Source organism: Mastigoproctus giganteus, chromosome 8 (genome assembly GCF_048544385.1).
Source record: "Mastigoproctus giganteus isolate SK-2022 chromosome 8, ASM4854438v1, whole genome shotgun sequence".
NCBI lineage: Eukaryota > Metazoa > Arthropoda > Arachnida > Uropygi > Thelyphonidae > Mastigoproctus > Mastigoproctus giganteus.
Window position 1 is genome coordinate 67,391,764 of NC_143582.1, and position 15,670 is coordinate 67,407,433.

At 37.2% G+C, this 15,670-nt stretch overlaps 1 protein-coding gene across 4 annotated transcripts in view; it reads left to right on the forward strand.

The window, feature by feature from the left end:
- Positions 1 to 15,670, forward strand: part of LOC150081594 (cell division cycle and apoptosis regulator protein 1-like) — a 550,339-nt gene that overhangs the window by 66,910 nt on the left and 467,759 nt on the right. For 3 of the 4 annotated variants that reach the window (XM_090380560.1, XM_090380561.1, XM_090380563.1), the window contains one exon: positions 11,044 to 11,076. The exons of the other annotated variant lie outside the window; for it this stretch is intronic. In XM_090380560.1, coding sequence (XP_090236686.1) covers positions 11,044 to 11,076 — 33 coding nt within the window. The remainder of the gene's footprint in view (positions 1 to 11,043; positions 11,077 to 15,670) is intronic. 4 annotated transcript variants of the gene reach the window in all.

Sequence of the window (15,670 nt, forward strand, 5' to 3'; positions counted from 1 at the left end):
AGAATTTTTGACCCAGTCCGCCTCTGTTTATCGATAATTGCTTTTCTTTTTCTCTCTGAATCTGCAGTGTCTTCACCAGGACGCTTCCTTTTCACACCTTTTAATTAAGTATTTTACTCATTTTTAGGGAATAAAGCACAATTACAAAACGAGGAGGCACGCTTGATACGCATAAACAAAGCTGCGCGCATGTAGCAACTGAATAAACAACACCATAAAGGCAGAGATACACTATTAACACCTCACATTTCTAGGGGTTACTACCATAAAACAATAAAAATCCAGTTGCGTTTCTGCTAGTGAAATCTGTTATAAACTGGTAGTAAACTCGATCTAATTGCATTTGCGATTATACCGATAGCTGGAATTGTGTTGGTTTTTACGTTATTATGGTGAAATGTGTTTCCCCTTCACTGATATAAAAAACATAAAAGCAAGAAAGTTGAATTTTGTTCATCTTTCGCTCTCATTCTCCGCCGTCGCACCGTATATCGATAACATATGAAAAACGACCTTGAAGATAGTGGGCGGCAGCGTTACGGCCAAACGAAAAAAATCAAGAACCGCGTAACTCCGAGTTCGCGTAAGTCGGGGTAGCGTAAGTCGGGGTATTACTGTATTTTAATTTTTTGTCAGATGCTTCTTGTATTCTGCCTTAGCTTGCCTAGCCTACTTTATGACTTCATTGTAGTAGACTAGTTGTCTATTCTATGCCTCTCTATCACTTAATACTTTATTGGCGCCCCATGAATTTTTTCCCTGCCACAAATATTATCAGTTAACCTTGCATCTCTTTAGGTCTAAGCCTTGAACAGTATCTCTTAATTTGTATAAAAAGCTTAGTATTTCTATGATAATCTTTGAAAGTGCATGTAACATTTTATAATATTAAAAAAGTATAACCATTTACAGAAGGTTTTGGACTTATCTACTTTAGGCTTAAGCAAAACTATCATTAAAAAGGCACATATTGCCGACAAATTTGAGCAAAGTTCTAAGAGTATCACATCTGTACCACAACTGTAAGGGTAATGTTTTGACCCCAGTTTATAGAAGACTTAGAAATAAGACTCGAAATTTTTATTGAACATCAAAATTAGCAGACTATATCCTCTCCTTTAATGAAGTCATTACATTGCCTTTCTCTTTATAGAAGAGAAGGCTTAATCACTAAGAAATATGGAAGAAATCTTGTAACTTCCAATGCAAACCTTTCATTGGTAGCTTGAATGCTTTAGGAGGCTTAATCTGCAGAACATCAAATTTAAAGAATAAATACAGAACAAGCATTAAGGGAAAACAAAGGACTTGAATCAGCAGCCATGAGCAGTAATACAGAAAGACAAATGATACTGAAACTGAAGAATAGCGATGGTGTACTTATAAATAGCAGAGAAGGCATAATTCAAATAGCAGAAGACTACTTTAGAGGATTATACAAGGAGCGAGGGAATGATGCCAGCAGTGAGGAAGATGGATCGCAAATTAGCAACACATGCAACGTGCCCGATATTCTTCCTGGTGAGGTAGAACATGCATTGAAGAAAACGAAGAATCAGAAAGCCCCAGGGGAAGATGAAGTTACTGCAGAGTTGTTAAAACTGGGAGGAAGAGACATAACACAAAAACTGTCAAGGTTCTTCACAAAGTACATTAGAAAAGGTGTGACGCCTAAGCAGTGGAATAATGCAATCATAGTTTTGCTGCATAAGAAAGAAGATAAATTGGAAATTATAGAACAACTGGTAGATAGAAATCATATCTACCAGTTGTTCACAAGGGTCATTACTAACAGATTAGAAAGAATACTTGATGAGAATCAACCGGAAGAGCAAGCTGGCTTTAGGACAGGATTCTCAACTATGGATCACCTTCATGTAATATCACAGCTGGTGGAGAAAGCAAATGAATATAAAACACCATTATTCTTGGCATTTGTGGATTATGAAAAGGCATTTGACTCCATACAGCATAAGGCAATGTTTTGGGCACTGGAAAGACAAGGCATAGATACCCCATATATTATGATTTTCAAGAAAATATATGAGAACGCTACCTCCTTTATTAGACTAGACAAAGACAGTAGCAAATTTAAAATCGAGAAAGGAGTTCGACAAGGAGACACAATATCTCCGAAGCTGTTTAGGGCTTTGAATGGATTTGAGCTTGCTCAAATCCATTCAAAGCCCTAAACATTTCAATCAGATCACCTTGCATGTGTCTAGTCTCAAGACACTGCAGTTGCAGAATTGAAACCTTTCTTATTAAGAACACCCATTTGTTCCCCTCACAAACCTCATTGCTCTTCTCTGTACCTGCTCCAGCAGTTCTACATCCTTCCTAAAATCCTTGAGTATTGCATACAGGTCTGCTCCAAACCTGTATGCGGTACTCAAAATGTGGCCTAACAATTGCCTTATATAGTGGAATAATCACTTCCTTATGCCTGCTGGCAAAATTCTTGTTTATCATAGACAAAACTCCATGTGCTTTCCTCTCAGCTTGTCTGCACTGCTCAGAGAACTTCATATCTGACTGCACAATTACAGGTCTTTTTCATTTTTCACTACTTTCAGTGTAGTTCCACAAAATCGGTATGCTAGGCTGGGATTATTGCTACCTATATGCAGTACTTTGCTTTTGTCAATGTTAAACTACAGTTGCCATTTCTCAGCCCAAGATTTTTCTAGATCTTGTTGCAGTAGCATACCATCATTACTGTCATTAACCACCCTGCCAACCTGCATATCATCTGCAAACTTAGACATTAAGCCTGATATACCTTCATCAATATCATTAATAAATACAAAAAACAACAATCAGCCCAGCACCAAACCCTGGGGGACTTCACTGATAACATTAGTCAACAATGAATAGTGTCCGTTAATAACAATTATATCTTTGACCACTCACTCAACCCTTTGTCCGCATCAGTAACTTGCCCTTAATGTCACACTGCTCCAATTTCTGCAGCAGTTTATTATGTGGAACAATATTAAAAGCTTTCAGTTATGAATTATATAATTTCTTTGTCAGTCCAAAATGTTAATTTTATTTTTTTACAGTTTCATTGTTTAATATAAAAAAAAATCACAAAATGACAAATTTTTTTATACCGATGTAGACTCTTTATAGTGAAATAAGATAACAATTTTTACTTTTAGTGACATCACTGATTTAAAAAAATACAGTATTTTCATGTGTCTTTTTTAATGACACAGTTATGAAATCAAATTAAATGTATTGCTGTAATCCAGTGTCAAGTTTGTTGCTAGGTGTATTAGTATTAGCAATGGCCACATGATGCAAGGAAACCTATGGCTTATGCTGCACCAACAAAAAAAAAATAATAAAATAAAATAAGAAGAAAATTAAAAAAATATATATAATTAATAAGAGAAAAGGAAATAGATAAATTCCTTCCTCCCGTAGGTAATTATCCATCCAACCTTTGAATTTCCACGAACTGTCAGCTTCTACAACCCACATAGGTAACTTATTCCAGTAATTTAACTCACTGGCTAAAATAAAACTTACTGCAATTCAGTCTAAATATCTTTCCCCCTGTAACTTGAAATTATGGCCCTTAATTCTAGAATCATTTATAACTGTGAAATTTTTGTCATCATTCATTTTACTTATACCTCTCAAAGCCTTAAACACCTGAATCAAGTCTCCTCTAAGGTGCCCTAGTATTCAAGCTCTGCAACCCACATATTTGAAGTCTTTCTTCATGATGTATGCCCTTTTGCCAATCTCACCAGGCAAGTTATCTGTCTTTTGAACCTTTCAAGAAGAACAATGTCTTTCTTTCTTTAGGTGCAGTCTCCATACTTGAACACACTATTCCAAGTGTGGTATAACTTGAATAATGGATAAGGACATCCTTATCTCTACTAGCAATTGTTTGATAAATCACCAATAGGACACCATGGGCCTTCCTTGCAACCTGTCTACAATGCTCGGAGAACACCCAAGTCACTTTCCTCCACTACTGGCTTTAGTTCAACTCCACCAAGTATATAAGTTATTTTGCGATTGCTGTTCCCCAGGTGTAATACCTTACACTTTGCTGGATTAAAGCATAGCTGCCATTTTTCTGACCATCCCTGAAGTCCGTCAAGGTCACTCTGAAGAAGCTCTGCTTGGCAGTGATCATTAACTACAGTAGACTCTCGATTTTCCGGGGTAGTTGGTAAAAAACAAATCCTGGATAATTGATTTCCCGGTTAATCCAAAAATACAAAAGTCCCCGACATACATAAGAGGCCTTCTTACTTCGTCGAGTTTTACGTAACTCGGGAATGACTAATAATATATTGCTACTATATTATTATTATTGACAAATCTGAATTCTGCGCAATACTTGTTAATGTTTGGCCCATTTTCATACATCCTTTTTAGTTTAATTTTCTGATCCAAATCGATGGCTTTCCTTTTGTTGTTAGATTTACTAGTACCGCTGTCACTTATTCTCTTAGTCGGCACCGTGATAAAATTTTCTGAAAAGAACTTCAAAGAGTTAAACAATTTACATCTTCTGGGTTACTGGGCTTTTCTGTTCGTGCATCTAATTATAAACGGGTGGTAAACTTGATCTTATTGCATTTGCAATAATACCAATAGCTGGATTTGTGTGGGTTTTTACGTTATTATGGTGAAATGTGTTCCCCTTCACTGAAATCTTCAGTCATATAAAAAAAATATATATAAAAATATAAGAATCTTCTCTTCTTTCCTATTTTTTTGCTTGTTACTCTGTATCTCACTTGTGCAATTTGTGCGTGCCGTGATCGTCATTATTGATTGTTTATTTTATTTATTTATTATTTTTGTTTGTTTTAAATTTTACAATCCTAATAAAAAAAAAAAAAAATTTAGTGAAAAAAAAATTACGTAAATCTGTAGTTGCGTAAGTTGGGGACTTACTGTATTGAAAAATGTTCAGCAGCCTACGTAAAAAATATGGCAATAGATAAAAAACGAAAAAACTTACCACGCACTACTCGCGTGTCCAATACGATGCTTCCCTCGATTTTAAGACTAATAGCTTTTCTATATTTTTTTTACGATGTCGATTTTAAATCTAATAGCTTATTTTTTACGATGTTGCGTGTGGTTTGGTCACCAACATTATAATGGTGCCTTAGAGATTTAAGATGCACCATTTTCAAACTTTTGAATAATTTCAAGTTTTTGTTTAACTGAAAATGCAACTCTTTTGCATTTACCCATCATTTTCGCGATTTCTAAACAAAAAAAAAAATTCTGACATCCCTGACATAAATAATGAAACAAAATTTCCTTTTGCACTGCAACGGAACACAACAAAATCGACGCAACTCACTAAAACAAACTAAACATTTGGTCTCTCTTCTTTTTTTTTTTTTTTTTCATTTTTTTGAATGGCGGGTGTGAAGACAGCAGGGACTGCAAGATAATAGGTACTAATCTCCCAATGACAACTTATAATACCGCTTGTCGCTTATTTACGACTTGCAAAATATCTGTTTATACCTATTCTAGTTATTACTTGAATTTTTTGATTTCTGGTTGATTCTTTTTAATTTGGAATCTTGAAGTGTCCCGGTTAATCGAGAGTCTGCTGTATCTCAATCTTTACATCATCTACAAATTTAGACATCATGCCCTCTATCCCTTCTTCAATGTCATTTATGAAAATCAAAAACAACGGTAGTCCTAACTAATACTGATCATTGGGGAACCCCACTTCTTACATCAACCCAATCTGAGGAATAACCATTTATCACAACCCTCTGCCTCCTACCCTGAAGTCATCCAGCTATCCACCTAAGGATTTTCCCTGTGATTCCAATTTGTTCCAGCTTATAATGTAACCAATCATGTGGGACTGAGTTAAATGCTTTACTGAAATCCAAATAAACAATGTCGAAATTATTCACTAAACCCAGCTTTTCAGTGACCCTGTCAAAATAGCTAACAAGATTAGTTAACATGATTTTCCCTTTACAAAACCATGCTGAGTATCCATCAGAATTCCATTTTTATCTAAATAATCCTGAATTCCACCCTTGATCATTGTCTCCACAATTTTTCCTGCTACTGACGCTAGATTAACCAGACAGTAATTTTCCACTTCACTTTTAGAACCACCCTTATGTATTGGAGATACATTGGCACTTTTACAATCCAATGGAATCACTTCCGAATCCAGTGATACTCTCATAATTAGCCTCAATTGTTCAATGCACTCACTTGCCGCCTTACTTAAGATTATAGGGAATATACCACCAACCCCAGCAGCCTCACTGGAAGTTTTTTGATTAAATAAACATGAAATTTCCACATCATTAATTACATTTTTTTCAACTTCATTCCCTTAATAATCTTGGAGGCTACTAGGCTTTTCATTACAACTAAAAAATACTGTTCAAGGTTCAGGCCTAAATGGATGTCAGATGAATTAATGAGGCTCGTCGCAGAGAAGAAAAATGTATGGGATGCATATAAATTATCAGGTGACACAGAAGCCTATGGCAGATATAAGCTTGTCTGTAATCAAGTCACAATGGTGGTTAGCCAGGCAAAGGCAGATTACGGGAAATCTTTGGCAAAGGATGCAAATAAAAACAGCAAAGAGTTCTTTACTTATGTAAACTCTAGAAGGAAAGGAATGAATCAGATTAGACCACTTAACATAGATGGGTTGACTATTGATGATCATGCTCTGGTAGTTGATAAACTGAATTAGTATTTTGCCTCTACATTCACACATGAGGAGTTATTTAATGAGGGGAATGCCAGAAGATTATCAAACTCTAACAGGAAGCTAAGTGATTTTGTAATAACTGAGAGCAAAGTGGAGGAGAAATTGTTGAAGTTGAACATAAGGAAGGCACCTGGACTGGACGGATCTATCCAGTTAGTAGTAGTAGTGGCATGTGATGCATGAAAGCAAGTGTACGAGCTTATGCAGCATCAGCCAAAAAAAAAAAAAAAAATTACAAAACAATCCCCTCTAAATGTTTGTCAAGTTTCTCCTTAAATTTATTTAACCTGTCAACTTCCACAACGACATATGGAAGTTTGTTCCAGCAATTAACCACCTGCTGGCTAAACGCAAATTTCCGCACATCTGTCCTTCCTCAATTTCAATTTATGCCCCCTTAGGTTCGTAATTTGAACAAGTGGAAGAATCTCATCAGAATTCAGCGTGCTCAACCCATTCAAGGCCTTATACACCTCAATCAGATCACCTTGCAGGTGCCCAGTCTCCAGCTGCTGCAATTTGCAGAACTTAAGCCTCTCCTTATAAGAGTATCCCTTTATTCCCCTCACCAATCTTGTTGCCCTTCTCTGTACATGCTCAAGCAAATCTACATCCTTCCTAAAATGAGCCCTCCAGACCTGCACCCAGTGCTCAAGGCATGACCTGACCATTGCCTTATACAGAGGGACAATTACTTCCTTTTCCCTGCTAGCAAAATTCCTGTATATCATTGACAACACCCCATGACCTGCCCTGGCAGCCTGTCTGCATTGCTCAGAAAACTTCATATCTGACTGCACAATTACTCCCAAGTCTTTTTCATTTTCTACTACCTTAAGTGTAGTACCAAACAGTTGGCACATTTCTCTGGGGTTACTTCTACCCATATGCCGTACTTTGCATTTTTCAATAATACAAAAGTTAAACTTCAGTTGCCACTTCTCAGCCCATCTGCCCAAATTTTCTAGATCCTGTTGCAGTAACACACTGCCATTACTGTCATTAACAATCCTGCCAACCTTTGTATCATCTGCAAACTTCGATACTAAGCCTGATATACCTTCATCGATATCATTGATAAATATACAAAACAACAGTGGACCCAACACCGAACCCTGTGGGACTCCACTAATAACATTAGTCCACGAAGGGCAGCACCCATTGATTACAACCCTCTGTCTTCTCCCACTCAACCATCCTTTTATCCATTGTAGCAGGCGCCTCCGTAGCCAGGTGGGAAGGAGCAGCAGTGTGCAGCACACGCTTCTTGATTAGACCGGGGTTCGAGCCCGTCACCACCAAATACGGAGGATGCGGAAAGGTCAGGGACTGACCACCGCATATCCCGGAGCAATATGGCCTTAGTTGCTAATGCTCCTAAAAAAAAAAAAAACCAAACCAATCCATTGTAGCAACTTACCCTTAATATCATTTTGCTCCAATTTGTACTTTAGTCTTCCATGTGCAACAGTGTCAAAAGCTTTCCTGAAATCCAAGTATATGATATCAAAATTATTTTCTGCATCCAGTTCCTTTGTAATCACATCATAAATAATCAATCAAATTTGTCAGACAAGACTTTCCCTTAACAAACCCATGCTGCGTCTGAATTATTGCTTCAGTCTTGTCTAGATGATCCTGCAATGTATCTTTAACCAGTGACTCCATTATTTTACCCGTAACAGAAGTTAAACTAACTGGTCTGTAATTACTCGTGTCACTCTTCGATCCCCCTTTGTGAATTGGGGACACATTTGCACATCTCCAGTCTGTGGGGACCTCCCCCTGAGTCCAAGGATGCTCTCATAATTATGGCTAAGGGTTTGCTTACTTTCTTTGCCGCCTCCTTTAATATAACTGGATAGATCCCATCCACCCATGCCTTTCTTATATTTAACTTCAACAATTTCTCCTCCACTTTGTTCTCATTTATTACAAAATCATTAAGCACCCTGTTACAATTTGATAACCTTGTGGCATTTTCAAACCTTAATAAATCTTCATGTGTGAATGCAGATGCAAAATACTCATTCAGTTCGTTTGCTATCTAAGCAGGATCATCAACAGTGAACCATCTATATCAAGTGGACCAATCAGATTCATCCCTTTCCTTTTAGAGTTTATATCAGTAAAGAAATCCTTGCTGTTTTTCTTAGCATCTTTTGCCAAAGTTTTCTCATAATCTGCCTTCGCCTGCCTAACCCCCTTTGTGACTTTATTACAGACTAGCTTGGGTTCTGCAATTTGCAGAACTTAAGTCTCTCCTGGTAAGAGGATTCCTTCATTCCTCTCACCAGTCTTGTTGCCCTTCTCTGTACACGCTCAAGCAAATCTACATCCTTCCTAAAATGAAGCCTCCAGACCTGCATGCAGTACTCCAGGCGTGGCCTGACCATTGCCTTATACAGAGGGACAATCACCTCCTTTTCCCTGCTAGCAAAATTCCTGTATATCATTGACAGTTATATTAAAGAAGGCAGCAAATGAAGTAAGCAAACCCCTAGCCATAATTATAAGAGCTTCCTTGGATTCAGGGGAGGTCCCCATGGACTGATGGTGTGCAAATGTATCACCAATTGACAAAAGGGTATTCAAAAGGTGACACGAGTAATTATAAACCTGTTAGTTTAACTTGTTGTTTTGGGGAAAATAATAGAGTCACTGGTTAAAGAAGCATTGCAAGATCATCTAGACAAGACTGCAGTAATAGTTAAGACACAGCATGGGTTTGTTAAAGGAAGGTCTTGTCTGACCAATTTGATTGGATACTATGATGTGGTCACAAAGAAACTGAATGTCAAAAATTATTTTGATATTGTTTACTTGGATTTCAGGAAAGCTTTTGATACTTTGCACATGGAAGGTTGCTGTACAAATTGGAGAGATATGGCATTAAGGGTAAGTTGCTACAATGGATAAAGGGAAGGTTTAGAGGGAGACGACAGAGAGTTGTAATCGATGGATACTGCTCTTCGTGGACAAATGGTGGAGTTCCCCAGGGTCCGGTGCTGTGCCCATTGTTGTTTTGTGTATTCATCAATGATGTTGATGAAGCGATATTAGGATTAATGTCCAAGTTTGCAGATGATACAAAGGTTGGCAGGATTGGTAGCGACAGTAACGACAATATGCTACTCCAACCGGATCTAGATAAGGTGTGCAAATTAGCCGAGAAGTGGCAACTGCAGTTTAACATTGACAAATGCAAAGTACTGCATATGGGTAGCAATAACCCAAGAGAAACAGTACCAACTGTGTGGTACTACACACAAGGAAGTGGAAAGTGAAAAAGATTGGGGTAATTGTGCAGTCAAATATGAAGTTTGCTGAGCAGTGCAGATCATGGAGTCTTGTCAATGATATTTATGAATTTTGCTAGCAGGGACAGGGACGTAATTATCCTGTTGTAGAAGGCAATGGTCAGGCCACACTTAAAGTACTGTGTACTGGTTTGGAGGTCCCATTTTATGAAGGATGTAGAATTGCTAGAACGAGTACAAAGAAGGGAAAAAAGATTGGTGAGGGGAACAAAGGGATGCTCTTACCAAGAAAGGCTTAAGTTTTGCAAATTGCAGAACCTGGAGTGTAGGCACCTGCGAGGTGATCTGATTGAGATGTATAAGACCTTGAATGGGTTGAGCAAGCTGAATGCTGATTGGATTCTTCTTCTTGCTCAGATTAAGAACCTGACGGGGCATGGATTCAAATCGAGGAAAGACAGTTGTAGAATAGATGTGCAGAAATTTGCATTTAGCCAGCGAGTAGTTGATTGGTGGAACAGACTTCCATCTTTTGTTGTGGAAGTTGATAGCCTAAAAATTTAAGGGTGAAATGGGAAGTTATTTATTTATTTTTATTTATTTTTTTTTTTGCCGATGCTGCGTAAGCTTGCTTTCTTGGCTCATATGCCTCTACTAATTCTAATGCTAATAATAAATGGCAGTAGATATTGCTAGCAAAAGGTATTATCTGGTTCGGCAAAATCTGATTTTATTTGCATCATGGATGGAAGGACCACTGGAAACATGTAGGAGGAACCAGCACAAACTGGAACACTTGTCTGAATTGTATTTTGGTAGATTGGTGTATACCATTATGGTGTCTGTTTGTGTGGTGTAAGAATTTTTTTATTTTACTTTGTTTATTTTTTTTAGGCAGTAGTGTCTTTTTTTGTGATCTCTCTGCTATTCAATATTTGGAAAATTAAATTGCTGTATTATTATGTTTAGCAGCAGCATTTTTAAATTCAGATGTTAAATGAGTTTTTTTTTTTTTTTTTGTTGCTGTTGTAGAGTGCATTGCAGCCTGCAGCCGTATTACCACAGGTATGTAATTTTAAAAATCACACACACGGTTTGTTGAGTTTAAAATATTCTTAAATTAATTTTCAGAATTAGATATTTTGTTGTTTTAAAACTGTTAGCTTAAATGCATTAGACCTTACTTCAGAATTTATGTACAGAGAGCCACTGAGAATTTATTAGAAAAGTTGCAGTTAACCAAGGTATTTGTTTTTAATCTACATGATATTACAGTGAACTTACAGAGAAAATCTGAGTCAGAATTGTCTGATTCAGTGGGGATTCCCAAATGTAATATTTGTCAATCCGGAAAATTGACTCTGTAGAGTTACATGGGGAACACAACAACAGGAGCCTATTGTGGTGCTTTATTCACATTTTTTAATTTTTATACAAGGTTAGCATTAGCATTAGTAGAGGCATATGATGCAAGAAAGCAAGCTTATGCAACATCAGCCAAAAAAAAAACACAAAAACACTTCCATTTCACCCCTCCGTTCATTCGAAATACCTGTCCAGCTGAGCCGTAAATTTATTTAGGCTATCAACTTCCACAACAAGGGATGGAAGTCTGTTCCACCAACCAACCACCCGCTGGCTAAAGGAAAACTTCCGCACGTCTGTCCTACATCTGTCTTTTCTCAATTTGAATTTATGCCCTCTCAGGTGATTATTCTGAGCAAGCGGAAGAATCCCATCAGCATTGAGCATGCTCAAACCACTCAAGGCTTTATACACCTCTATCAGATCATCTCACCGGTGCCTAGTCTCCAGTCACTGTAATTTGCAAAACTTAAGCCTTTCTTTGTAAGAGCAACCCTTTGTTTCATTCACTAACTTGTTGCCCTTCTCTGTACTCGTTCCAGCCGCTCTACATCCTTCTTGAAATGAGGTCTCCAGACCTGTATACAGTACTCAAAGTGTGGCCTGACCATTGCCTTATACAAGGGAACAATCACCTCCTTATCCCTGCTAGAAAAATTTCTGTATATCATTGACAAGACACCATGAGCTACTCTTGCAAGCCCGTCTGCACTGCTCAGAGAACTTCATATCTGCCTGCCAAATTACCCCCAGATCCTTTTCATTCTCTACCACTGTCAGTGTAGTACAACAGAGTTGATATGTTGCTCTGGGGTTGCTGTTTCCCATATGTAGTACTTTACATTTGTCAATGTTAAACTTCATTTGCAACCTCTCAGCCCATCTGCTCAACCTTTCCAGATCCTGTTGCAGCAGCATAGCGTCAGTAGTGTCCTTAACAACCCTGCCAACATTTGTATCGTCTGCAAACTTGGACATTAAGCTTGATATACCATCATCAGTTAAGCTTGGGAAACTAAAAAAAAATCACTGGAAGCTAAATATGTGATGGAGTGCTTTGCAAGAGATTGTTGAATGGCCCTACACACTCAGCAGTGCTGAGTGTGCAGGGGCAGTGTCACAATGCAATCATTGCAGGATGGAAGCCGCCTCAGCAAGAATGAAGCTTTAATCCCAGTCTACTCAAAGAGCATGTGCTATTGCACTCCCGCTCCTGACCACTCAGCTATGGAGGCTGTATCAGTGAGGATATGAAGCAAAAACTTGGCTGAAATGCATCACATTCCCAAATCTTGTGTTAAAATCAATTTCACTAGAAACTTTATGGATAGTTAAACTTCAGTCTTCTGATCATATCACAAACATGAACGATTGGATCATTGGTTTTTGGAGTTGGGTGGCTGCAAGTATCGCCTTAAATAAAGCAGCCCTTTTTAAACTTGAAAAACAACCTAAACGTCTTTGACTGACATGGCATTTTCTCAAAAATACCACGTTGTTTCAAATGTGCAATACTGTTGCACTTTTCCTTTATATTAAATGAAATTTGATTCAAATTTTGCCATTCAGTGAAATCACTCATTTTAAAATACAGTGGAGCACACAAACACCTTCCATTCAACTTGTGCTGTTTCCGAATGACTACAGATAAATGGGTGATTCCTGCCCTGTCTAAATGAGTCACTGAACATATTGCAACAAGTTCCAACTCAGTACAGTGCTGCAATCCAAAATTCAGAATCAGTCCCTGAACTTTTTAATCATACCTCATAAAATATTTGATTATTAAAATAAGATCCTTTATTAATATTTTTTTTTATTAAGGTATTATTTTATTTAATTCATCTCATTTCATGAAATTTTCCATTTTAACCTGGAACTAAATAGTTTTATTTGAAATGAATTGCATTTTCATTTTGTAGTTTTATTTTGTTTAATTTGGCTTATTTAATTGGATGCAGCAATAGCACCAGAGGCATTCATCCATATGGGCAACCAAGGTTGATTGCCTATAATGTCAAGTTCAAAAAGGCATCCATATAGGTGTTGTTGTTGTTATTTGGTTTTTAGGAGCATTAGCAACTAAGGCCATATTGCTCCGGGAATATGCGGTGGTCATTCCCTGACCTTTCCGCATCCTCCGTATTTGGTGGTGATGGGCTCTAACCCCGGTCTAATCAAGAAGCGTGTGCTACGCACTACTGCTCCTTCCCACCTGGTTACGGAGACGCCCATATAGGTGAAGTAGATGTCACCTAGAGGGTCAAATGGAAAAGATAGAATTAAAAATAAAATAAATTGTCATTATTTCAATTCTGTGTGCATACATACGGAATGTGATCTAATTAATCTCTCTACATTTATGAGTATTTGTAATCCATATTTAACCATCCCCGGAATTACTACCTGTCTCCAGAAGTTACTTTAAGGGACAGGTATTGAATTTTAAAGATGCCTGGCAACCCTAATTTAAATTACTTAATTAATGCAATGGTGTTACTGCTTGGAGCAGAATCAAGTTTGCTTTCACAAGTTATCTGAGTATTGTATTGGTTTCAGATGAAAAAACAAATTTTTTACTGAGTCTAAGAGACTCCAGTGGTTTTTAATTAAGCAATTTTTGCTGGGTCTAAGAGACTCCATTGGTATTTTTGAAGGGTAAAAAATAATTAGGAGGAATGTTCAAAACAGTGAGTAAAATTTATTTTACTGTAAAGAACCATTCTTTTTGTTTATTCCTTCTAATAATTGGTTTATTTCTTTATCCCTTGGTTGGCCAACATGGTCAACTATGTATTGATCAACATGGTCAACTTTGTAACTAGGTATTGACTTGCCTTGTTTAAAGTTAAAACAACATTAGCAGTTAAATTTTTGGCAGTGTCATTTGTTTAATTAAACTTCTGCTGGTTTAATTACATTTCCAAATGGTAAATCTTCCAATTGCACTGTTTTCAAACTAGTTCAGTATTGGGGCAACTCATTGTTATGGAAGTGGAGTTTATTCTGCTCTGAGCAAGACTGTTGAATTAACTGAGTAGTTTATGTAAGGGTTACCAGAATGTTCCTGGAATTGACTACCTGTTATCAGAAGTTATTTATTCTCAGACTGTCTCCTAGTTTTAGAATTGGTCCTTGAACTCACAAGAATTGCAAATCATCATGTACTTGGGATTACTCTTTTTCCAGGTTAATATTCTGTACGCCCCATCCCAATCTCTCTCTCTCTCTCTCTCTCTCTCAGTTTTTGGATAAATGGTCACTATACCACCAGAGTTTAAATTAGGGTTACTAGATGGTCTCAGAATTAACTGCTTGCACAGAAGTTCCCTGAATATCCCTCATTTTTGAATGGGTACTTGGAAATATGATTCACAACAACTGCAAATCATTACATACACGAGATTATTCATTTTCCAGGTAATCTCTCTCACACTCAAGTCGGTCAGTGGCGACTCATTCTCATCACTATGATTCAGTGACTATTTATCCTGATTTTGGAAGGACTGCCTTACTTCTTGACTGTTCTTCCCACCCTGCCTACTTCAAAGTTGCAAAAGTCCTCCTTTTTATAATTTGCTAACAGTTAGTCGCATATTTATTTATTTTGAATGCATTTCTAGTCAGGATTCTTGAATTTGACTTGCTAATAGCACCTGACCTTGAGACTGACTAACTCAAGATACCGAGGAGGAAATCCACGACTGCCAACAGCTGGTCTCGAAACCCGCACACTCCAATTAGTACAGCCTTGCGCTCTTGCTAACATGGCTACCGGAATCCAGTCACCTATTATGAAGGTATGACAGTAAAACTAATTTGCCCTTTATGAAGTTTATATCATTGTCTTTTAGCACTGTTGTTTATTATTTGGTTAAACTGTATTTAAATATTGTGGATTAGAGATGAAACAAAAAAAAAATCACGTTGACAGATGTGAGATGGGTACATATTTTCTCAATTTTCAAAAAATGAAATGACTTGTCAAAATTTAAAACTGATAGTGAAGTACGTATTATTATGCTTACGGAACCAATGCTACTGTTGAACTCATTTTTTTTCTGAGATGAATAAAAAGTGGACTAAGGAAACAACGCAGTTAAAGTAGAAATAGCTAAAAGCTGTAACTTTCCACTTTCTTTTCTTTTCTTTTTTTTTTTTTTAACAGGCATCCTAATTTTATAGTTATAAATGCAGGACACCTTGTTATAACATGGCCACATCATAACTAGCTGTCCCACCTTGGTCACCAGAAGATCTGATCATCATATACTATGGTGACATTAATTATTAC